At 49.2% G+C, this 21,504-nt stretch overlaps 9 protein-coding genes across 9 annotated transcripts; 4 read left to right on the top strand and 5 right to left on the bottom strand.

Moving 5' to 3' along the window:
• Positions 1 to 1,208: 1,208 nt before the first annotated feature.
• On the top strand, positions 1,209 to 3,929 carry FPOAC1_012170 (uncharacterized protein; the record flags this gene model as incomplete). The annotated part of the gene is made up of 5 exons (XM_044856531.1): positions 1,209 to 2,039; positions 2,088 to 2,310; positions 2,371 to 3,393; positions 3,444 to 3,778; positions 3,828 to 3,929. The coding sequence occupies 5 exons, from the start codon at positions 1,209 to 1,211 to the stop codon at positions 3,927 to 3,929; spliced, it is 2,514 nt and encodes an 837-aa protein (XP_044703844.1).
• An 807-nt stretch (positions 3,930 to 4,736) lies between these two features.
• FPOAC1_012169 (uncharacterized protein) lies at positions 4,737 to 5,093 on the bottom strand (the record flags this gene model as incomplete). The annotated part of the gene is made up of 1 exon (XM_044856530.1): positions 4,737 to 5,093. One exon carries the CDS (start codon positions 5,091 to 5,093, stop codon positions 4,737 to 4,739), a length of 357 nt encoding a protein of 118 aa, XP_044703843.1.
• A 1,467-nt stretch (positions 5,094 to 6,560) lies between these two features.
• Positions 6,561 to 7,646, bottom strand: FPOAC1_012168 (uncharacterized protein; the record flags this gene model as incomplete). Its single annotated transcript, XM_044856529.1, has 1 exon — positions 6,561 to 7,646. The coding sequence occupies one exon, from the start codon at positions 7,644 to 7,646 to the stop codon at positions 6,561 to 6,563; it is 1,086 nt and encodes a 361-aa protein (XP_044703842.1).
• Positions 7,647 to 8,008: 362 nt separating this feature from the next.
• On the bottom strand, positions 8,009 to 9,370 carry FPOAC1_012167 (uncharacterized protein; the record flags this gene model as incomplete). Its single annotated transcript, XM_044856528.1, has 4 exons — positions 8,009 to 8,278; positions 8,909 to 9,006; positions 9,062 to 9,086; positions 9,335 to 9,370. 4 exons carry the CDS (start codon positions 9,368 to 9,370, stop codon positions 8,009 to 8,011), a joined length of 429 nt encoding a protein of 142 aa, XP_044703841.1.
• Positions 9,371 to 11,274: 1,904 nt separating this feature from the next.
• FPOAC1_012166 (uncharacterized protein) lies at positions 11,275 to 11,700 on the top strand (the record flags this gene model as incomplete). The annotated part of the gene is made up of 3 exons (XM_044856527.1): positions 11,275 to 11,377; positions 11,434 to 11,494; positions 11,553 to 11,700. 3 exons carry the CDS (start codon positions 11,275 to 11,277, stop codon positions 11,698 to 11,700), a joined length of 312 nt encoding a protein of 103 aa, XP_044703840.1.
• A 977-nt stretch (positions 11,701 to 12,677) lies between these two features.
• On the bottom strand, positions 12,678 to 15,620 carry FPOAC1_012165 (uncharacterized protein; the record flags this gene model as incomplete). Its single annotated transcript, XM_044856526.1, has 3 exons — positions 12,678 to 12,740; positions 12,797 to 14,631; positions 14,678 to 15,620. The coding sequence occupies 3 exons, from the start codon at positions 15,618 to 15,620 to the stop codon at positions 12,678 to 12,680; spliced, it is 2,841 nt and encodes a 946-aa protein (XP_044703839.1).
• Positions 15,621 to 16,208: 588 nt separating this feature from the next.
• FPOAC1_012164 (uncharacterized protein) lies at positions 16,209 to 17,977 on the top strand (the record flags this gene model as incomplete). The annotated part of the gene is made up of 2 exons (XM_044856525.1): positions 16,209 to 16,397; positions 16,448 to 17,977. The coding sequence occupies 2 exons, from the start codon at positions 16,209 to 16,211 to the stop codon at positions 17,975 to 17,977; spliced, it is 1,719 nt and encodes a 572-aa protein (XP_044703838.1).
• A 500-nt stretch (positions 17,978 to 18,477) lies between these two features.
• On the bottom strand, positions 18,478 to 19,863 carry FPOAC1_012163 (uncharacterized protein; the record flags this gene model as incomplete). Its single annotated transcript, XM_044856524.1, has 3 exons — positions 18,478 to 18,541; positions 18,601 to 19,708; positions 19,827 to 19,863. 3 exons carry the CDS (start codon positions 19,861 to 19,863, stop codon positions 18,478 to 18,480), a joined length of 1,209 nt encoding a protein of 402 aa, XP_044703837.1.
• Positions 19,864 to 20,823: 960 nt separating this feature from the next.
• FPOAC1_012162 (uncharacterized protein) lies at positions 20,824 to 21,175 on the top strand (the record flags this gene model as incomplete). Its single annotated transcript, XM_044856523.1, has 2 exons — positions 20,824 to 20,958; positions 21,017 to 21,175. The coding sequence occupies 2 exons, from the start codon at positions 20,824 to 20,826 to the stop codon at positions 21,173 to 21,175; spliced, it is 294 nt and encodes a 97-aa protein (XP_044703836.1).
• Between the last annotated feature and the right edge of the window lie 329 nt (positions 21,176 to 21,504).

The raw sequence follows: 21,504 nt of genomic DNA, 5'->3' as shown, positions 1-21,504 counted from the left end.
GGCCAGCACTGCAGTAGGTAATAAGGCATAGATAGATTCCATGACGCTACAGCATAGCACAGTGAGCATCTTCCACTGTACTAATACCTACCTAATAAATGATTGAGGGTCCGGCCGTTTGTATCACAATATTTGGAGAGGACATCCCCCCTCCATGCATGATGCTACAGTGTAATATCTCGTCCCGCAACCCAATCCACTCCCGCATTCCGATTCATCTCACGCTCTCTCATTCTCATTCTCACCCTTTCTTGTTCATTTGTTTGTTCCCCTTGAATTGGGAAAATACATAGTACAACACAGTGTGAGTGAAGGAGTGAACAAGTGAGTCTTTACGGCATTGCTTTGCTTCGCTTTTTATGTTTCTTCTTCTTTCCTCTCTCCCCCAGAACTTGATTTCCCCAACCCACTTTATCCCTATCCCAGCTTACCCTTTTTTTCTTCTTATGAAGTCACCGGGCAGATTTCCTAGAACAGAACCAAAAGCAAAAGCAAAATCACTACGAAACAGAAACGAAGCAAACCAAAAGCAAGTAATTTAGAAATTCACTTGCAGGACCATCGGCGCCAGTCCAAACGCTACCACACGACACGATACAATACATCAGCTACGGATACACTACAATACAATACCTACAGGACAGGACAGAACAATACGATACTATAACGCACGTTGGGCTGGCTCTACAATACACACACCACACACCACCCCCGCGTTGTGTCCCCAGGCCCCCCGTCTACTCTTGCATTTGCCCTGCCTTTGCCTCGCCTTGCTATTGTTTGGCCTGCATCGTTGGTTCGTCTCCCCCCTTGATTATCCTTCTGAAAGAGCTCGAGGTGCTTCTAAACAGAGACCCAAACCGGACCTGCGCGCACCGCAACGCACCGCATTGCATTGCATCCTGTCCTGTCCTGTCCTGTCCTGTCCTGTCCTATCCTCTTACCTCTATTCCTTGCACACACACCCTGCCTGCCCTGTGTCTGTTTCGGCTTTTGCTTAGTCCTCCTCCACCTGCTTGACCCATCACATCCATCCATCCAGTCCAGTCCCGTCCCTAAAAAAATCAGCACCTAACAGGAGTACAGTACAGTAAAGGTACATTGGCCCGAGCCGTCCACAAGGCAAGCAAGGCCTTTTTTTTCTTAGCCCCGAGGGCCCCTCCCCCCAACTCGTCACTTGCCCAGGCTGCTCTTGCTGCCGTTGGATCATGGACGGTCCCGGATATACCTCTGCGTCGTCTGCGTCTGCTCATACCGCAACTTCACATCGTCGCAAACTTATTAAGAAACCTCCCTCCTACTTTGGTCGCTCCTCATCTGGCTTCGATGGTGGTGCCTTCGACGCCCAGTCACTCGAGAGCAAACGCAGTTCCCAGAGCCTGAAGAGGGCCCCAAGCGCTCCCCCAGCCCGCTCCAACCCCGCGACCGTGTCCGACTGGCAAGACTCTGATCGATCTCATCCTCAATTATCCGCCAACAACACCCTAAGACCTGTCCCATCGCCCATCTCACATCAGGGCGATTTTACCCCCGCTAATCATTGGGCGCCTATTTCTCGTCACTCCGACCGTCTTTCCGATTCTTATTTACGCCCACTCGATAGCCCTGCTATTCACGACGACCTGATCGGCGCTCCTTTCGACGGCGCTGGTCTTTTAAGCAGTATTGAATCAATAAAGATCCCCAGTCCGAAAGCTCCTACCCGTCATCGCTCCCCGCCCCAGATCGTCAAGGCGCCTGTAGAAGTCAACGTTGCGAGCCCTGCTTTACGAACCGCAAACAGCTTCTCCGCGATGGACTCGACTTTGACTGAGAAAGGCCTCGGCTCAAGGGCGCCAACGGATGGCCCTTCTGTCAACCCCAAAAGATTTTCTGACGATGGAAGAGACTCCAAGCCTGCTGTTCTACGTAAAAAGTCTGGATTTTCTGGTTTCATGAACAGTTTGGTAGGATCGCCCAAGAAGCCAGTTATCTCTGCGCCTGAAAATCCCGTCCACGTTACCCATGTTGGCTACGATAGTTCTACTGGCCAGTTCACAGTCAGTATTTCTTTGTTATTTACTACCGTCCATACTCACATTGCTTAGGGCTTGCCGAAAGAATGGCAGCGACTTATCAACGAAAGTGGAATTCCTGAAAAGGAACGACGAGAGAATCCGCAAACTATGGTTGATATTTTACAGTTTTACAAAGAAACCACTGAGAGACCTGCGGAGGACCAAGTCCTAGAGAAATTTCATCATGCTGGCCAGTATGCCACCTCTCCGGCAGGCGCAGCATCACCGGGCATGTACCCGTCAAACTATATGGGTATGTCACCAACCAATATTTCACCTATGAACGCCAGGTTTCCAACTGTCAATCATGAAGGAAGTTTTGAGAATCCCCGAGCACCACCTCCTGTGCCCCGAGGCCAGGTCGGTAAAGACTTGATGCCCAGCCGGCCGGCCCCGAAGCCACCCGTCAGTATGGGCAACCGACATATGCCTCACGGCACATACGCTAAAGACTCTGGCATCGGTATGTCCCAGTCAGGCGACGAGTCCTACGGCGTGTCCAAGGACGCTGGTCCCATGCTCCCCGAAGAGCACCGTTCAAGATCCAACTCCCGCGTAGCTGGGCCAACCTACGCCCCTACTGCTCCCCAACCCAACCCGCAGCTCGCCCAGGCGCAAGCCGCCGCCTACCAGCAACAATTGTTGCAACAGCAGCAAGAACAGGCCATGGCTCAGGCCCAGGCCGCTATGTCTGGAGGAATTGGCCGTGCTCCTAGTAAGCGAACCCCTAATCACCACCAGAGTCCAAACGTACAGGCAGCTCCTGGGTATGGCCAGCAGAACGGCATGCACAGTGCTTCCCGTCAGCAAGCGCCTGGAGCAGCCGTACCCGGCGCCAGGCCGCGACACCGAGCCCGTCAAAGCGCAGGCATCGATATTATCGCCTCCCTGAAGCGCATTTGTAGCGAAGGTGACCCTCGAGACATTTACCGCGGGTTCAACAAGATTGGCCAAGGTGCTTCCGGAGGCGTCTTCACTGGTCATGAGCGTGGTACGAACCGCCTGGTGGCTATCAAGCAGATGAACCTCGAGCAGCAACCTAAGAAGGACCTGATTATCAACGAGATTCTTGTGATGAAGGATAGCTCACATCCCAATATTGTCAACTTTATCGACAGCTACTTGTGCGGCGGCGAGCTTTGGGTCGTCATGGAGTTTATGGAGGGAGGCAGCCTTACGGATGTTGTCACCTTCAACATCATGTCCGAGGGTCAGATTGCTTCAGTGTGTCGCGAGACACTTTTGGGTCTGCAGCACCTGCACTCCAAGGGTGTCATCCACCGAGACATTAAGTCTGACAACATCCTGCTGTCTATGGAGGGCAAGATCAAACTGAGTAGGTCCCAACCCGTTCGCTTCTGTGTGATACATGTCTAACTGTAGTAGCCGATTTCGGATTCTGTGCCACTATCAATGAAGCCCAGAACAAGCGAACGACCATGGTCGGAACACCATACTGGATGGCTCCCGAAGTTGTCACACGAAAAGAGTACGGACGCAAAGTTGATATTTGGTCTTTGGGTATCATGGCGATCGAAATGATAGAAGGCGAGCCGCCATACCTGACCGAATCTCCTCTGCGTGCTCTTTGGTTGATTGCCACCAACGGCACTCCTCACATTAAGAATGAGCAGGACCTGTCGCCCGTTTTCAAGGACTTCCTCTACTTTGCCCTCAAGGTGGACCCCGAGAAGCGAGCCAGTGCCCATGATCTGCTGAGGGTAAGTTTATCCAATGAAACTCACGACTATCATACTAACTCCTTTTTAGCACGAATTCATGAAGGGCTGCGTTGACCTTATTCAACTCTCCCCCTTGGTACGAGCTGCTCGAGAACAAAGGGCGCAAGAAAAGGCTCGCAAGGGGCAGTAGGTACACCCCGAGCGAACCGTTCCTCCCCCGTACATGCCTGTCGCGGTGAAACGGGAGAGCGTATTCCACCGATTCCCAGCGTATTTTAAACGACGGTGATTGATGTATTGATACGTCAATACTGTTTCGTCGTCTCGTAACGACTTGGAACAAAACAAGCGGATCTGGATGTGTCCAGATCACGATTTTGATTCCCAACTATCTAATGATCATTTTCTTGCACAAATCATTCAACCATCATAGCAGGTCTTGCATATTGAAGTTGAAGGTTGTCGCCATGCCTCGCAAAGGACTGAGTGGCTCGGATTATGTTATGCACATGGAGTCGCCAAAGTTCGACACAAGGCAAGAAGAGAAAAAAACAGAAAAAAGGTGCCAGCAGGCGGACACCATGACGATGCCTGGCAGCACATAGAAATGACACGCTGGATATACCCCCCTGCATACGAACTGTTTCTTGCACATCGAGTTCGCACTCGAGGTTGGGTCTGTTACGTTACTAGACCTGGCCATCTCCTCACCAGCTTCGAATCATAAAAAATCGTTTGCTTTGCTCTATTCTCTTGGTGCCCCGTGGATATTTTGGAATGTGTATATGTGTCTAAGGTGACCATACAAAACAGCTTGTTTATTTAGATATCATTTTTTTAAAGGTCTATTCTTACTGACGTAACAATCATAACGGTCATCAACATCTGCCCCAGCCAACAAGTAAACCAGCACTCGATGGAAATGCAAAACACGAAATCAACAAACCGGCTAGATCATGGCGATTCTCCTCCATAGCTGACCTAGCCGGTCCCCTTCTTACATCATCTTGCTCTTTTTGATCATGAAGCTTCCTCGTTCCCATTGCTGATAGAAAGAGCCTATATGCTTCCTGGCTCTTGAGCAGCCCTCGCCCTCCATCGTGGCAGTGTAGGACTCTATCCCTAGGGAGAGTCCATTGCCAAGCACAGCAACTGTACCAAGAGCCGCAGGTTGGGCTTGGTGCTTGAGTTTGCCGTGGGAGGTTGAGTGGAACGGCGGGGGCCGTGGTATTGAATTCCTAATCGAAGCAGCTGCGGTGCTGGCAGGGAGGAAAGCCTTTGAGCCGAGAAGGCGTCTGCGCATTGATCGAGCGGCGCGATTGAAGGACATGGTGGGAAGGCAGATAAGTTGCATATTGGCTGATGTTGGTTGTATTGACGATAAAGGAGTGTGATTTGGTTTTTGTCGGTAATGATTGTAGTGAAGATAGATGGTTGATGAAAGGAGTGTCTCTTGTGTGTGGTATGATGCTCAAGATGAAAATGAATAGGGGAATCGGGTAGGAAGGAGAGTGAGAAGTTATAGACCGCGCATCTTAAGACACTTGCCTTCTTTCGAGTCATTGCATTACATACCCCATGTTCATCTACTGAGACTATCCGTCTCATCAGCCGGGACAGCGAACGATGCGGTCTGGCGGTGGCACCTCGGGGTCGTCCGTAACAAACTTGGCCAAGATACTGTATACATGCTAGTGGGTAGCAGAAGAGTTGGCCTCCAAGTTTTAGGGTACAAAAAACAAACAGCCTAAGAAGCTTGGTCTACATGACATAAACTGACCCATTAATTTCGTCTCTTGGGCTCATAGTGACCAATGTTTCTGGTACCCTGACGACATGGCAGGTTTAGGTATCCTGCATTAGATCCTTGGAAGGTGGCTGGTCCAGGTTAATTTGCTGTCACGAGTGTTGTTTGGATGTGTTGTTCTTCGTCAGTAGCTGAGTCCAACTCATCATTATTGTACGTGTAGTGTACCTGATCGACTTAATATAGCTTTCATATGACAAATACCTGCACGTTTGTTTCGGTTCCTGCGTCCTCCAAGACATTGTTGTTGTTAATGTCTCACGGATAAGGAATCATAATGTTCCTCTATCTTGGTACTAAGTCTCCCATCTCCTTTATGCTATCTACGTACTATGTATGAGACCATGTTCCCCACCGCCTTCTGCGTTGGCGACCACAATAACAAAAAAAGGCTGGTCGATTTCTATGCCCCGGTTTTGATCGTCTTTGAAAGTTGGAGCGGTGAGCATAACCTGGACCAACTCATTGGCTCAAGCTGTATTGCCGTTTTGAACTTGAAGTTGGTATCGTGATTGGCTGCGCGGAAGCATGGGATGACCGATTGACGTGCAGGGTGGGTTAGCACTGATTGGATTGCACGTGGTTTGACATCCCATCCATCAATTGTCAAAGTCACGATCTGCCTCGACTCCATTTAAGCGACACTTGTTAGCGCTCACGATGCCATCTACCTCAATCAGTTACCCGAAAGTCAAAATCTACCTTAAACATATCACTGAGAACATAAGAAAACAGTTCCTGGGAATTAAAGTGCTAATAGCTATTAATTCTGATCCTTATTCTGGACCATGCTGCACTGCGTCTAATGCAGGCTATCTTTTGCTCTATACTATCCAGAGCTTCATCTAGTTTATCGTTATACCACCGCTTTTTGTTTTGGCCCATGCCTAAAGAAAAAGGTCAACCGTTCCAGTCCTGAACTCCAAACAAAGAAAAGCAAGTCCTTTCGCCCAGTATCCTGCTAAACCCCTTGTCAAAACCATTTCCTCGCTATTCGTAAAATCCAGGCATTGCTTAGTAGCATGTGTAACCACCATCAATGATGCAGTTGGAACCAGTCATGAACTTGGAAGAGTCGGAAGCAAGGAAGATGCAGAGACCATTGAGTTCGTCAACGTTGCCAAGGCGGTTCTGGGGAGTCAGAGACTTCCAGATCTTCTTCTGTGCATCGAGAGCGGGTACTCGGTTGAGGGCAGTGTCCATGTATCCAGGAGAGATGCAGTTGACTCGAATGTCGTACTTGGCCCACTCAGCAGCGAGGGACTTGCCGAGTTGGATGACGCCCGCCTTGGAGGCGTTGTAGCAGCTCTGCTCCTGAGGGAAATTGACAACGGAGCCAGACATAGAAGCAACCAGAATGATGCTGCCAGGCTTTCCAGCGGCCATCATGGCACGACCAACAGCCTGCGACATGAGGAAAGATCCCGTAAGGTTGATGTCGATGAGACGACGAAACATGGCGGGGTCGTATGTCTCAGCCTTGATGTTTGAATCGGCGATACCAGCAGAGTTGACAAGAACATCAGGAGCACCATAGTGCTCAACAACCTCATCGACAGCAGCGTTGATCGCGGCACCATCACGGACGTCGACCTTGAAGAATGAGACAGGGAGACCCGTCTTGTCATGGAGCTCAGCAGCAGCTTGGTCACCGAGCTCCTGGTTGGCGTCAAAGAGGACGATGTTCTTGGCACCAGCCTCAGCACAGGCGCGAGCCATGTAGTTTCCGAGACCACGGGCAGCACCGGTGAGCAAGATAGTCTTTCCGTAGACACTCATGTTGCGCATTGTCTGAGGGAGTTGCTCAAATGTCTTGCGAGTGAGGGGCTGAACCACATCGCTGTCAGGAGTAGGAACAGGAGTTTCGTTGGGAATGCGAGCAGCAGCCTCGGATACATTGACTGTGTGCTTATCGCCGGTACCCTGTCCAGCAGCGTAGACAGTAACGGGGATCTCCTTCTCACGAACCACGTTCTTCTTCATGTTTGTGTCATTGACACGCTGAACACGAGTGGCTGAGAAGCATCGAGCAGCGTTTCTGGGGAAAACAGGGGCAGCAGCCCGAGTCAGACGAAGGGCGTTGCGAGCGACGAAAGACATGGTGGTGCTTGCTGAGGTGAAGGAAGCAAGTTGTGATGAAGGACTGGATATATAATAGGGAGGATATAGGGAGGAGAGGATGTTTATATATTAAAGGTTGGTCTGACAGAAAACACGAACCTTAAAACGAAAGATTAAGAGTGTAGTGACTGAGGAAGGTAAAACAAGAGTTGAAAGTGCACAGGGAGCTCGATATATACTCGAGTGGAGGTGGGTCTGAAAGTGAATCACTGATATAGTGTGTTGTGGAGGTGGAGTGCAGAGTGATAGGAAAACTCTAGGCTTGGGGCGAAACTTTTTTTTTCTTCTTGAAAAAGTTGGAGTGTAGCAAAACAACTAGGGGACTTTGCTAGGTGCAAAGTTTAGTGTGGCGGTATGTCCGTGAGGAGAGCAAAAGGGTGTGGTGTAGCAAGGTAAGTGATAAGGTACGGTGCAGTATAGACAATCTCAGCTGGGGCTGGAATCAAGGGATCTGCTGTACTTTGGCGGCTCTGGTGGTTTAGTGCTTGCTGAAGGGGGGTGGGCAGCGGGGTCTGGGCAGACAAAACTGTGGAACCGGAAGTGAGAATGAAGGCAAAGGCCAGTATCAGATTTGGTGTTGCGATGCCGATCTTGCGGTAGAGAAAACTTGGCTAGGACTGACAGGGCAGTGCTTGATTGTAAACCGAGTGTTTTTGTTGTTGCTGGGCTATGTGATTGCGGGAGGACCGGTGCTATTTTCAGGGCTCTTCAATAGCGACTCCAGAACGGCAATTGCTATAGCTTTCTCGGTTTGTTTTGGGTAACAAAGACGCGGCCTTGATGCTTCGGATCCGGGGATTGCAAGCTCGGTGGCAAATGCAACAAAGATATCTCGCCTAGGTACGTAGGTGGGTGGTGTGGAGAGAGCTAACGGAGATGTCTATACAAGCGTAGGTTCGTTAGTTGCCGTCGTCTTCAAATTCTGGCACGACAACATGGAGTTGAGGGCGCCGGGGGCAACATACAGGTTGGTATTCGAAAAGGCAATGTGGTTCAGAGTAAGAAAGGCTGTGTGAAGTTAATTTGAAAGTGCGTGGAGGTGATTGAAAGTCAATGGAAATTAGTCCAGTCTTACTACGGATTTATATAGAAATGACGGATGTGATACGTACACATACGTAGGTGGAGTAACGACCGTCACGCTTTCTTACCTACCTACTAACTTAGGTACCTATGTTCTGGGGGAAGCAAGCAAGCAAACAAGTACTAAGGTAGGCAAGGGATAAGAATTTTTGACCGACTTCGGTGTAAGACGGCGAGGTGAGCTCTTGATTGTAGGTATCAACAAGAAGGAAAAAGGTACTGTATGTACCTGCCTCCTTGTGCTGTATGGATGTGCCTGAATTAGAAGCTGGTTAGCTTGGTCTAAGAAAGGGGCAGTACTGGTAACTTACACCTCCGTAGCACAACAAACTTGGACTAGACACAAGAGACCGATGTCGCATCACCTTGGGGGGGAGGGGGGTTCAGTCCAATGTGAGACGGAATGGAGATTTGTGATGGTCACAAGATCGATTGACAGGGTCGATGCCAGGGCTGTTGCATTTCCTGTCAAGAGATTGAACTGGACCACAGCTGAGGCGCATTCAGGCACGCATTGCTGTGCCGATGATTGATTGAATGGAGTTTGGGAGTGTCATGTTGTTGGCCTATGATATGATCCAAACGCCATAGATGCGGGCGATGTAGTTGATTCTCATCATGTTTTACTTTTGGTGTCTGATTTAATTAACTATTAGGTACTGTACTGAAGGTTGGTGTTGTTTCCTCTTGCCTCATTTCATGTCACAACCAGACACACATGGTTCCTTCCTTTGTGGTATGCCAACTCAAATTCTAGCAACCACTACCGATGGCGCCCACCTTCCATACAGGATTCGATTGATAACTGGGTTCCAATGCTAAGCTGGACCGGATCTTGCCGCATCTGGTCTGACATTTCTCACGATAACAACGTGGGGTTACTGAGATGTCAATCAAGACCCCATCAAACAAAATATGCATATGCAGCTCCCTTCTCTCAAGAGACGGTCTAGAGGTTACTTTTGATTATTCTACCACGTCTCACATTCCCATCTCATATCATGCCTGCCTTGCCCGGCTTGCGCCTGCAAACTCTCTTGCTACACGAGCCCGGGCACAATACGACATCATTGCGTGTCTTTGTTTGACACTAACTCGGTCATAGAAACCAGGCGTTAGTTATTGAGGCCACCTTTACATGCCCATTTTTGTCTTTCGAAAACTTTCCAAATCTTCGGTTGGGTTACAGCGCGGCGCAAAAGGTTGAGAACAAGCATATGGGGGCTTCAGGGATTGGATGCACCAAGTGGAGTGGGAGATCAGTTAAGCGTGGGGAGTTTGGAGCTATGAGCTATGGCGGGTCGCGGGGAGAAAGGAAGCGCCTCCAAGTTCACGATGCTTCCTTAAGCTTCTCGGGACGTTGCAGGGGTAGCTCCTCTCTCGGTAGCTATTCCTAGGCCCCCCCACCTCACCCACAACGGGCGCTTACATGGAGATGGATGCCCGGATCTCCAACACATTTTTTACGACCAAGATCAAGATGTCAACACCTCAAGATTGCAAAGACAAGTCAATGCATTATGATTCTGAGTCCGAGCGTTCCGGGGCATGTCTTGAGTTTTCCCCACCTAATTTCATTCTAGATCTCTGCAGGTTTCTGTGCTTAGTATGGTGGTCAAACTATACAGAATGGTAGCCTGGTAAAGAGATTTTTTTGATTTGTTTTTAGCTCGGTTGTGGCATGAGTGTTGCCTCAACACCAAAACAGTCAAACACTTCGTCTCAATCGAATCGAAGCAATTCGCCAATGGTTGCAGGGCCCATGTATATTCCGCTGGGGCTTGCAGTAGTTGGCATGTCATTCATTGGTGTTGCTGCGTGAGCAGGTTTTGGCTTTGTTCCCATATTTCTAGGCAGATGATTCTATTCTTTGACACTGGATTCACTGTTACACCGCTATCAAATAGAGAGTTTAACCTTGCACAAATATAGAAAACAGGCCACGGTATTCATTCGATCCGAGCTGAGGAACTCAAACAGACCAAACCACATACAGATACCAAACTACCCAAGGTCTGGAAGGTTGGGGTGGTTTCATTCCCTTATCCCGGGTATCACGGATCCTTGCACATCCCCTCATCATGGTCGAGTCAGGATGTCCAGTTCAGCCCTCACCGAGACCGCTTTTGTTTCTCAAGGTGAGAGTGTCTGGTGTTTATAAATTTCGAGACATGACAGGCATTGTATCCCTGCTCATCCAACACACATATCAAAAGATGAGTCTTACTTTAGTGTTTTCTCACCTTTCGGTGTGTCATCCCATCTCTGGATAACCACCAAGGTTACACCTAGAATTGCCCAAGACAACCTTGACACTAACCTAAAATGGCTACTCATTGGCTCACACCACTTTCGAGGATTTGTTTCCTCTCCGTTGCTCGGATGCTTGGTCCAAGCGATAGTGAAAACAATGACAAAAATCTCTTAGTTGGATCAGTGGGGGGCTTCTGTTTCCTTCTTTCCCAACAAATCTTGTCAATATTGACGGTCACAGAAATGACGGAATTATCTACTCTGTTATTAAATGTGGCGATCTCTATTTATGACGACAGACTTTGCCTTCCCTTCCGTCTTTTGGAGGCAAATCTCCGTGACTTACGTCAAAAGACGGTGTGTATTCAAACCTGGTGAATATTTCTAGCACTTTAATCATGCCTCGACAAGGCTAATGATTTCGAATCAGGCGATTTTGTGTTTGTTTTTTCTACTCGTAAAAGACAGAGCTATCAGACTTCGAGACATAGGTACCCACATCAACTACTCGTAAAAGAGGATAGATATCCACTGTTAACTCTGTCAAAGAAGCGATATCACTGCACAGATAGAGCGGACTTGGATCTCCTACTATGACCCACAGTGGCTCTCGTTTACAACTGATCTGATCTATCCACCGCCCGAGATACCTTTCAAGCGATCTGAAGTGCAAGGGAACGTTACTTCAACGCAATGAGAATGTACATATAACCCACTCCGCGTAGTTTAGAGCTTACAAGAGATATCCAAACTGGGTTGTATGAATCTTAATGGTAAGCTTCACACTTTGTTCAAGGCATTGTCAAACTGAAGAGCACGCAATCTCCAAATATGGCGTCAGTTATTATTTCCGTCGACATGGAACGAGTAGATATCTCCGTCGGCACGCAATATAACCCGCAGGCCCCCTTGAAGCCCTCGAAGCTAGTATTGCAGCATCGTGTAGTGGGGTGGATGCCAAGGATCCAACAATTGCTGGGGTTCCAGAACGTCACCGGAAGCACAGTCTTCCTCTTCACACGGGGGTCCGTCCTCCCTAAAGCCTAGGTACTGAACCATTGATATTGACCAGCCACATGAGAAGAACTCGATATTCCTTGGTGCACATCAATGCGGTTCCCATCTACTTCGTACGAGCCTTGCATTAGTTTATAGTGACACCCTCGCATGACCATGATCATGAAATTCAGTCTTCAGGATGCCCAGCCTGGCGATTTGTTCCTTCAGACTCGGTGATGAGGCACAAAAATTAAAATCACAGGCGGCCTTTTCTGCCTTCTCGAATTACTTAGTTGAGCAAACTTCTATCAAGATATTTGATGGCCTAGACATGATAGATTAGATACCCAGGCATTTCTCCCGACGACAGACCTCGTGAGTGGACGCCGGTGATATCCTGTGACCCTCAGGGTATACCGATCTATCATTCATAAATGACCGATGGGGCTTTGACGCCCCCCGGCAGGGTATTATTACAAAGTAATTCGTTCCAAAATCAACATGATCCCGCGCCAACACCTTCAGTCTCCACCCTTCCAAGGAAGCTATCATGTGAATGAATATGCTTACAACGCCCCTTTTCAACACCACATTAGCTCAGGAGCTTCTCCATTAAACGCCTTGTCCTGCATTGTTCACTCCCGCGTGGTCTCTAATTAGCTAGACGAGAATATATCATTGACTCCGATCCTCGTTATGAACGCGAATCAGATCAAGCAATGATGAAATGTAAGGGCTCTATAAAGCTGGTTAGAATGGACAACCAAAGTGAGGGTTAAGGGGAGAAAACATACCATGGCTCTGTTTTCCGCAAGGATTTCAAACAAGCGTGGCATAAGTGGCCGGAAAAGAATCTCGTTCCAGCCTCCATTTTCGCCCGTCTCGGCTTGACTTTTGAGCATCTCTTCTTCGGCCTCAGTCTTCACCACGTTCCGCGCAATGTTTCGCAGTACCAGCGCAGCGCTGAGGGGGATACCGGCAGCCTGGGGCGGGAGGTTTGGATTCCGCTCGTCGCGTGCTGTCATTGTCTCCTCAAACGTCACAGTCATGGTCTTGGCTGGGACGATCCAGGACCGTTCCGACTTTTGGATATGCGCTTCACTGGGCAGCGCCAAAGAGACGTGTGTGTTAATGTGCCGAGAGAGTTCCTGGAGGCGAAGCTTGGTAGGCTTCTGGAAACGAGAGCATTGGTCCCATGTGCAGGTAAACTCCTTCTCAACATTGTCAAACTGCCCCTTTTCGTTGCGCTTTTCGTGGAGGTGATCTGTGAGAATGTGCTCCCACATCTTTTCGGCCTGGATATAGAAATGACCGCATTTCTCAAGCATGTTGTCGGGATTCGAGGCCCACAGACATCGTCCGTACTCTTTGCCATCCATACCAAGAGGCTTAGGCCTAGCACGGATACCATGGATGATGAATTTTTGTTGAGGGTCACCTGGATCCCTGAGAACCTGCGCATTCGAATCTTTGTAGACAGAAGTACTGTTCCTGATAAAATCGGCAGGCGTAATCAGCGGCTGCCCAATATTTTTAAGAGGACCAACGAAAGCGGTCTGATACGCCTGCCAAGCAGCCAGTTGCGTCACATAAGAGCTGTTATCCTCTTCGAAAAAGCAGCGGACCCATCGGTGGACGCGATCGGGCTCTTCCAGCTTGAGCATCTCTTGCAAGAGATCCTCGGGCATAGGCGCAATTTGATCGTGAGCAGGCTTTCGTTGTTCAGGTGTAAGAACGAATTCGCGCTGCGTCTTTCGTGCGCCGTGAGCAAGCAAGCGACCGAGGTGGTCGACCAGGTTCTCGGGCGTCAACGAACGAATCAACGTATCCACGTTTGGTACGACGGCGGTGTACTGATAGAGGAAGTCGAGGCAGGCATCAATAAGCTCGTCATCATTGAGGAGTAGCCAGCTGGCAATTCGCTGAAGTACAGGTCCAGGTACGTTGCCCAGCTTGTTCGTGGCTTCGAGGTTCATCGAAATACGGCCCAACGCTCGGAGAGCTGTTAGAATGGTACCCCGGTCTTCAGATGCCATTTGGGCTAATAAGGTTCTGTACAATGGGTCATCGGAATCCAGAGTCATGAATGGTGTCAGCTGCTCTGCGATATCCAGGATGAGATGCTTCAACTCCACGAGCGAATCCCTCTGTGGCAAGTTCAGGACAATGCAGATGAGGTCCTTGATCGGAGGAAAGTCAGACATGTTGTGGGCATTTTCGGGCAGAGTGACCATGTTGCGTAACGTCAAGACAGCTTCGGTTATCAGCACCAAGTTGTCTGCATACGCCTCGGTTTGAAGAACATCGGGCATATCCTTTTCAATGAGATCGCCGATTCGCTCCAAAATGTCTTGTGTTCCATGGTTGCCATCGAGAACACTGGGGTCATTTGAGTCATGAGGAATGTTCCATGAGACTGTCCAGTTGACGTGATAGAACAACTGTCCCACTTCGAGAGCCTTATCAACTAGTCCTTCGGCAAGACCTGGGAATGAATCGAACTTGTACTTGTCACCTCGCTCAAAGGAAATCTTTACCAAGTGATTAAGGGCAAAAGCCTGCTCAGCAGCAATGTTTGATCGTAAAGCGTTCAGGCACCGCATGTAAATATTAGGGCCATCGAACCCAGCTACTAATGTCAGTCCTTGCATAAATGGTAACTGGAGAGCACTCACTGCCGGGTTGCATGGGCTGACGAGAGTCTAGGCGTGGGAGTTGACGAGGCTTTTGGAACTCGTTTGGCGCATTACTAGGTGTTGGGACCGCACGAAGTGTCAGGGGCTTGGAAAATCGTGGTTGATAGGCAGTAACAAGATTAGATGTGTTTTCAGGATTCGTCGTAGGATGGTGAAGTATTGAGGGCCCTCGGTTTCCCTGGTAATTTTGTTGTTGTTGTTGTTGCTGCTGCTGGTGATGTTGTTGAGGTACATGCATGTTAGGGTGGTGTGAAGGAGTTTGGGGAGGATTGGCGGCTGGCGAGTTGGTAGTCGTCGCATGGTGAGCTGAAGAGTGTCTTGTTGTGCGCGAAGGACCGGTATCTGGCTGGAAAATGACACGCTGAGGAGGCGCTTCTCTAAGCCCTCTTGATGCTCGGGCACTAGCAGCAGCATCTGGAACGGGTCGTTCGCGAACGGGTGTACCATCGTCACCCGAGGCCGCTGAGTCTGTAGCACCAAAATTACTTTCCCGTTTAACGCCTCGATAATTTTCTCTGGTACGTGTCAACAAGGCAGCACCCTTGGCCGTGACATCCTCCAGAATATCTTTTGGCGGTGGTTCCTTTCCGTGCACAGTACTGATTTCGTATGCGGCGAGATTTTTGTAGAATTTCTCCTTCAAGGAAAATGCAGTCGAGGCTTCATTGTTGGAGTAGATACCAAGTTCAGAGGCCATTCGACGCCAGGCTAGCTTTTCCTCCGAAATTTTGTCATAGCCGCCACTTTCCACGATGTGGTTGAAGACCTTGAACAAGTCGAGATGCGTTGCGCCAACTTTGGGTTCCGGGTCAAGTGTCGTGCCTCGTTTGGTATGATAATCACGGAGTCGCGTCATGAACTCCTCATATTCGGGAGTGCGGTCTATCGTGTGCGGCGGCACCTCATTGCGTACGGGAGCCATCTTGGTTGATCGAATCAAGGTTGAAGAAGAGCAGCCGAGTCTAGCATGCGAATGCGCGCGCTAATGGATGGTGCTGTAGAAATGTAGGTGGCGAGCTGCGTTGGGCGTCGCGCAGTTAATCGAGATGAAATATAAGTAGGCGTACCCGCGCGATGTCTAATGGTCTACGAAAGTCTCCTTGTTGATCTATTGACTGGTTCTGGAGACGTCGTGAATGAGAGTAGCCGAGTCCACGATTGGCACTCAATTCGCATGGGTCAGCGCTGGCAGTTTACGTTGGCGCGGCGCGTCGAAAGTCTCGGTTCAGATTGGCGCGGCTTATCTCCACGTGACTCGCTCTAATCGAAGTTGCCTCTACAACTACAATCGGTCCTCCCAGCTATTAGAAGGAAGTCAGGAAGGTGCAATTGAACAATGTTAGTAGTACCTGTTAGTACTTATGCTTTCTATTAATATTTTGGAAGGAACGTCCTCAACCTACTTGCCAACGTACGTAGAATATACGACACTTTACTTCCATTTCCCACTTCCCACTAATATTGGCATCCTTTGCTGCTTGCTTTATTCATTATGTGATGACACACGAAGATGTCCGGCCCTCCAACCCCCGTACTTGACTGTCCGCTTGTGTATCTGGAGATACGGGATGACATATCTGCCAGGGCTTACAATTCCCAGTCTCATGGCATTTTCACTTTGACAATTGAAGGCCAGAGACCAGTTGATGCAGAAACAGGGGCACTGATTGTTCTCATTCGAAAAGAGACACAACAAGTGGTGCGCATATCCTGTGACGATATATCGATCATAGCATGCTGACAGGCAAGGTTTCCTTTCGACTTACTGAAACTGCAGAAGTCTCGCGATCCCCTGGTGACATGGTAAGCGTCAACAAACAAGCCAACCGATTGTGTATCTGCGTTCCTGGCAGATCTCAAGCAATTCTTGTGCAATTCGAGAAGACAAGGGACTTCAGTGTCACTGTTTGCTTGCTGCAGAAGGCCGGCTTCCATGTCAGCGATGCGTTACCGACGTCTCTCATGAATCAACCAACGTATGGTACCACACCGGACTATGGTCCACTACTGTCACCCATCACGCCTCCATCTCTCTTACCGCTGAATACCTCGAGAGGGCCAGAGACTCAACATGACATACCGTTCGCTACAATGCTAGCTGCCCCTTTCCAACCTTCTCAACCATCGACTATTTCAAACCCGTGGGCCTCATATATGCAGAGATATGTGTCGGTTCCAATCCAACCGTATCCTGCCACTAACCAGTTAGTGAATACACCACCAGTTGCGGCACAGTTAAACCCATACAACATGTTCCTTGACGGTGGAAACACATACTCGTACGTAGCTCGCACGTTCTCACCTGTTGGGCATTCCTTCGTTCCCAATCCACCCTTGACTCACTGGCATGGCAATGATATTGGGACAATTCCGGATCTAAACACACCAGATCTAGGCTTCAGCTTGCATGAACCTGTTGTGCATCCGAACCTGGGGCCGAACAACCTCGTAAGCTCCCAGAACAACCACGTTGGAAGTTACGTGGCCAATGGAGTGATACATAATAAAACGACCGATGAGCCAGTACACCTTGAATCACCTCAAAACGATCCACAAGAATACCGGAATCTGATGCCTCAACCAAGAACGCTACCTTTCGAGTCTAGTAAGGGTAATAGAGCAGCAGATGGAGGATCCAAGCCACAAGAGACCAAGCAATTAGGAGCTGCCAAAGCTCGCAAGCCAAGAAAAACAGGCACGGTAACTCAATCTATTACAGATACAACGGCCAAGGGCTCGAAGAAAGTTCAGGCTACAAAAATTGCTCGCAAGAAAGCAAACGTTAAGCAACGTCAATCAAGTGAGAGAGACGTATCACCGGGAAAGACTACTGTCAAGTCGGTTTCAAACCACAAACGGGCAAACAACGCTTCAGCCCCTGCTTCCGAGCTTACAATTCCCTTCAAGAAGTCTAGCAAAAATACATACGAAGACGCTGAATGTCAAACAGATATGCAACCAGAACCAAATAGCGCGGGCAACCCTTTGGGAACTGAGACCCTCGTAAAACAATCTTCAACGCCTGACAGTTCGCCGTTAGTTATTGTCACTGATCCGGATACATTGAAAGATTTACATGAGGCAACTACAACGCTCTTCGGAGAGTATGAAAAAGGGATTGAGCATTGCGGGAACCAGGCGCGGCACGCCGAATTATACTTGCATCGGATCTGGGAGAAGAGGAGGGACTTCTGGCTAAGAAGACTTCGGGACAACACAGATGTACAGTGGCACGGCCCGACAGACGAACTCATTCCTTCACTGGATGGTGCTGCTTAAACAACTAATACCTCCATGTGAAATATGAAAGCGTTGAAAAATAAAAATAAATGTATACAGAATGCCATACTAGGGGTTCTGTTGACCCTTTGGTTTGTTATGGGCGACGATGGTATATTAGGTAGTTGGATTATCACTTAATGATAAGACAAACAAGACTACGAGCGTGGCAACCTGACTACGTACACGCTGAAAAGCAAACTCACATCATAACCATCAGCAGACTGGCGGGAGCCATAGAGAACACGATAGGTCCCTCGCCGACATGATCCTGAAATAAACTACAATGCAGACGATAGGTGCGATACGTTTGCAAGCATAAAAGGTTGAGCTTAAATTTTTAACATGAATAACCACACAATATGCATGCGAGATCAAACAGTCTTTTTGAACCCGCCAATGGTAAAACAAATAAAAGACAAAACACCCATCGCATGTATTCCAGGGATATCCATCCGAAAAGGCGCCTCAGGGTATTTTAATCGATACAAAGACAACCGTTACTCCTTCATCTTGACGTAGTTGCTGGGAAAGATGCCTGTTCTCGTGCCAATCTGCCCAGTCCTGCGCTACTTGTTAGTTATGCCGACTCAGACGTAGGGAGGGAGGATTTGGATACATACCACCAATCATTCTCGCTCTCAGTTCGCTTCAGGACGGTAATGACCTCGCCCTTCTTGAAGCCCAAGTCACCTGGCTGGTCTGCGTCAAAGTTGTACACAGCGACTGCTTCATTCTTCTTAAGCATTGCTTGCTTAGCTCCAAAATTAGGCTTGGGAGCTGCTGGCCGCCCAGGTCCGGCCTTCTTCTCAGCACCGAAACCTCCTGCAGGGTTATCTCGGTAAACATAGTCATTGGCTGCACCACCACCACTGCTGGCAACTGTATTGGAGCGTGTAGGTCCGCCAAAACCGCCTTGTCTGTCGTATACATCGTCCTGCCATGTGTTCGACCGGCTTGGTCTTCCGAAACTATCATGTTGTGAGCCTGTGTGATCACGCTGCACACCCTCACCCATCGCAGATCCTCGGCGACCATTCCACACAACGTCGTCGTGCGATTCATCGTATACCGGGGTATCGTTGTACATGGCGTCGTCGTTGCCGCCGCGCATGCCGCTAAAGACGCGCGAGTTCAGAATGTTCATGAGAGGGGCAGCCTGGGGAGGTGGTCGCACAGAGCCGGTGAGCAGCTGTTGTGCCGTGAAGCGCTGGCCATACATTTTTTCGTTGGCATCGCGACGCTCAATGATGGCGGATCCCTCGAGGGATACACCAGCAAAGAGACCCTTGGTCTTGGAGTAACTGAAAATACCGGCAACACCCTTAAGAGAAGCAGCACCGGCGGCCTCGGCATTGCGACCTACAGGGCCAGCTGCTAGGGAAACATTGCCACCAAGGGTCAGAGAGCCCGCCTGAGCGAATGTTCTGACAGCGCTCGAATCGTTAAGAATAAAGACGAAATCAGTCAATTCGAAGCCAATCTGACCACCAAAACCTGCGCCAGCAGTCGCAATAGCACTAGGGGCACTCCAGCCACCGTCGGGAAGTCGGGCGACGACGAGACCACTACCGAAACGTCCTGAGCCGAGGAAGCCGGCCTTGAGAACAGTGATGACGGCGAGGCCTTTTGCGTTGGCGAGAATTGAAGGAGGAATGACCTTGTCGGGACCGAAAGACTGGCGAGGGTTGATAAAGGACGTAAGAATCTTGCCGCACTTCTTGCATTCCGCTGTTGTAGAGAGTTGCGTTAGTCAAGTTTCGCAATGGTTCGGGTGCTTTGGCTGAATGTTTATTGGGAGGGGCTCATGATGCGCGATCATGAGTACACAATTGGGGGTTTGACTTACACGCCATAGACGCCGGGAGAGGGTTGTTGATGCCCATCTTGGTAAATTCTGATGGATCTGAGAGATGTATGTGGTAATAATGGAATAGCCGAGAATGTGTAGCTACCTATGCGCAGTTCAAAAATTGTTGTTGAAGGAGATGAGCCAAGAAGCTCTCAGTGCGAGAGCGAGTGGGTGGGGTTAAGAGTTATAGGTATTAAGTAGCTTGTCGGGCCTGCGTCGTCACCAGACAAGTTAATGCTGCGCCCCGATGATTTCTTGGCCAAGCATTGGCTGTAAGCAAGTGAAGTGGTATAAAGAATGCAGCGATATGATACAGGAGTGCTGCACGATCGACATACACCACGAGAAAGTTTATAACAGTTTAGTCGTGATTAGGTGGTGGGCAGACGTTGGGTTCACTTTTAGTTAAGGTAGACGCAACGACACGGCATACGCGCTGAAGAAACCTAAGCTTCCTAATTCATGTGGCGCAGGTACCTGACGACTGCGAAGCAACAGAGCATCGTCGGTTGAAATCATAGCTGCCCTACTGCCCAACCATATTCTCTTACGGTGCCTTGATTGTAACACTCTGCCCCGCCTCGGATGTCAAGGTATAGCTGCATTGACGGAGATATCTCCAGTTTCTCTGTGGAGTACTTGGGGAGTAAAGAGTGGCTAGTACCTAAATTCGAGGTGTGGCGTTGCGATCTACAGGGTACGTACTGCGCAACGGCCGAGCAGCGGCGCATGACCGTGGCGGACTGGGAAACCCAAAGCAGGAGTTCGTCATGACGGCCAGGGTTTGAGTCGGAATTCAGACCCCTTTCACAACTTGACTTTGACTTTAAGGAAGGCGGCTGAATTACGAAGACCAAGAGTTTATTCTCTACCACACGAAAACTATAAACAATCACACAACTTTTACTGGCCTGATCGACAACCTTGTAGACTGCTCACGACAGCCCCTGTTCTCGACAACTCATTTCCTTACTCCGACAACCTCATACCCGCCATGTCCGAAGCCTACGAGCGAGAGCGCCAGAACAATGCGCGCCTCGATGAACTCTCCGCCAAAGTCTCTGCTCTCCGTGGTGTAACAGTCGACATTTACGATAACGCCAGAGCCCAAGATGTCATCGACAATACCGTCCGTCTATCTCACCTCGCACATCTGCTACGACGACTTGACAGCTGACGTCTAATAGTCCGATACTTTCTCCTCCATGACCACACAGATGAAGGGCTCTGCCGGTCGTTTGACTCGTATGGCCGCATCTGGCAACCGTGTTGCGATCCTCAAATTGTCGGGAATCGTAATTGGCATTTTCTTGGTGTTGTTCTACGGTGCAAAACTGATTTTCTAAGACTTGGGAGCGTAGGCGTCTGAGATGAATTTGGGAAGTGCTATAATGATTAGAGCGGAAACGGGATACCTGCCATCTTTACTTTGTACGGCCAGGGAAATACGATTGGAGGGTATCCCAGACATCCAACCAGGAAGCTAGATAGTTACCCCTTGGGAAGTTCTGTTTTGGCAGCGTTGGCTCGGCGTTACTTGAATACATTCACATCGCTTTATCACTCGTGTCGAGATCGTAACGGTCGTGCAATTTAAGTCATCTCCTTTCGCATTTACATGAATCCTAACATGCAAACGCCTAAACATGCCTACAATTGTTTTATGAAACCCCTA

Source organism: Fusarium poae, chromosome 4 (assembly GCF_019609905.1).
Source record: "Fusarium poae strain DAOMC 252244 chromosome 4, whole genome shotgun sequence".
Lineage (NCBI taxonomy): Eukaryota > Fungi > Ascomycota > Sordariomycetes > Hypocreales > Nectriaceae > Fusarium > Fusarium poae.
This window is presented reverse-complemented; position numbering and strand designations above follow the sequence as displayed.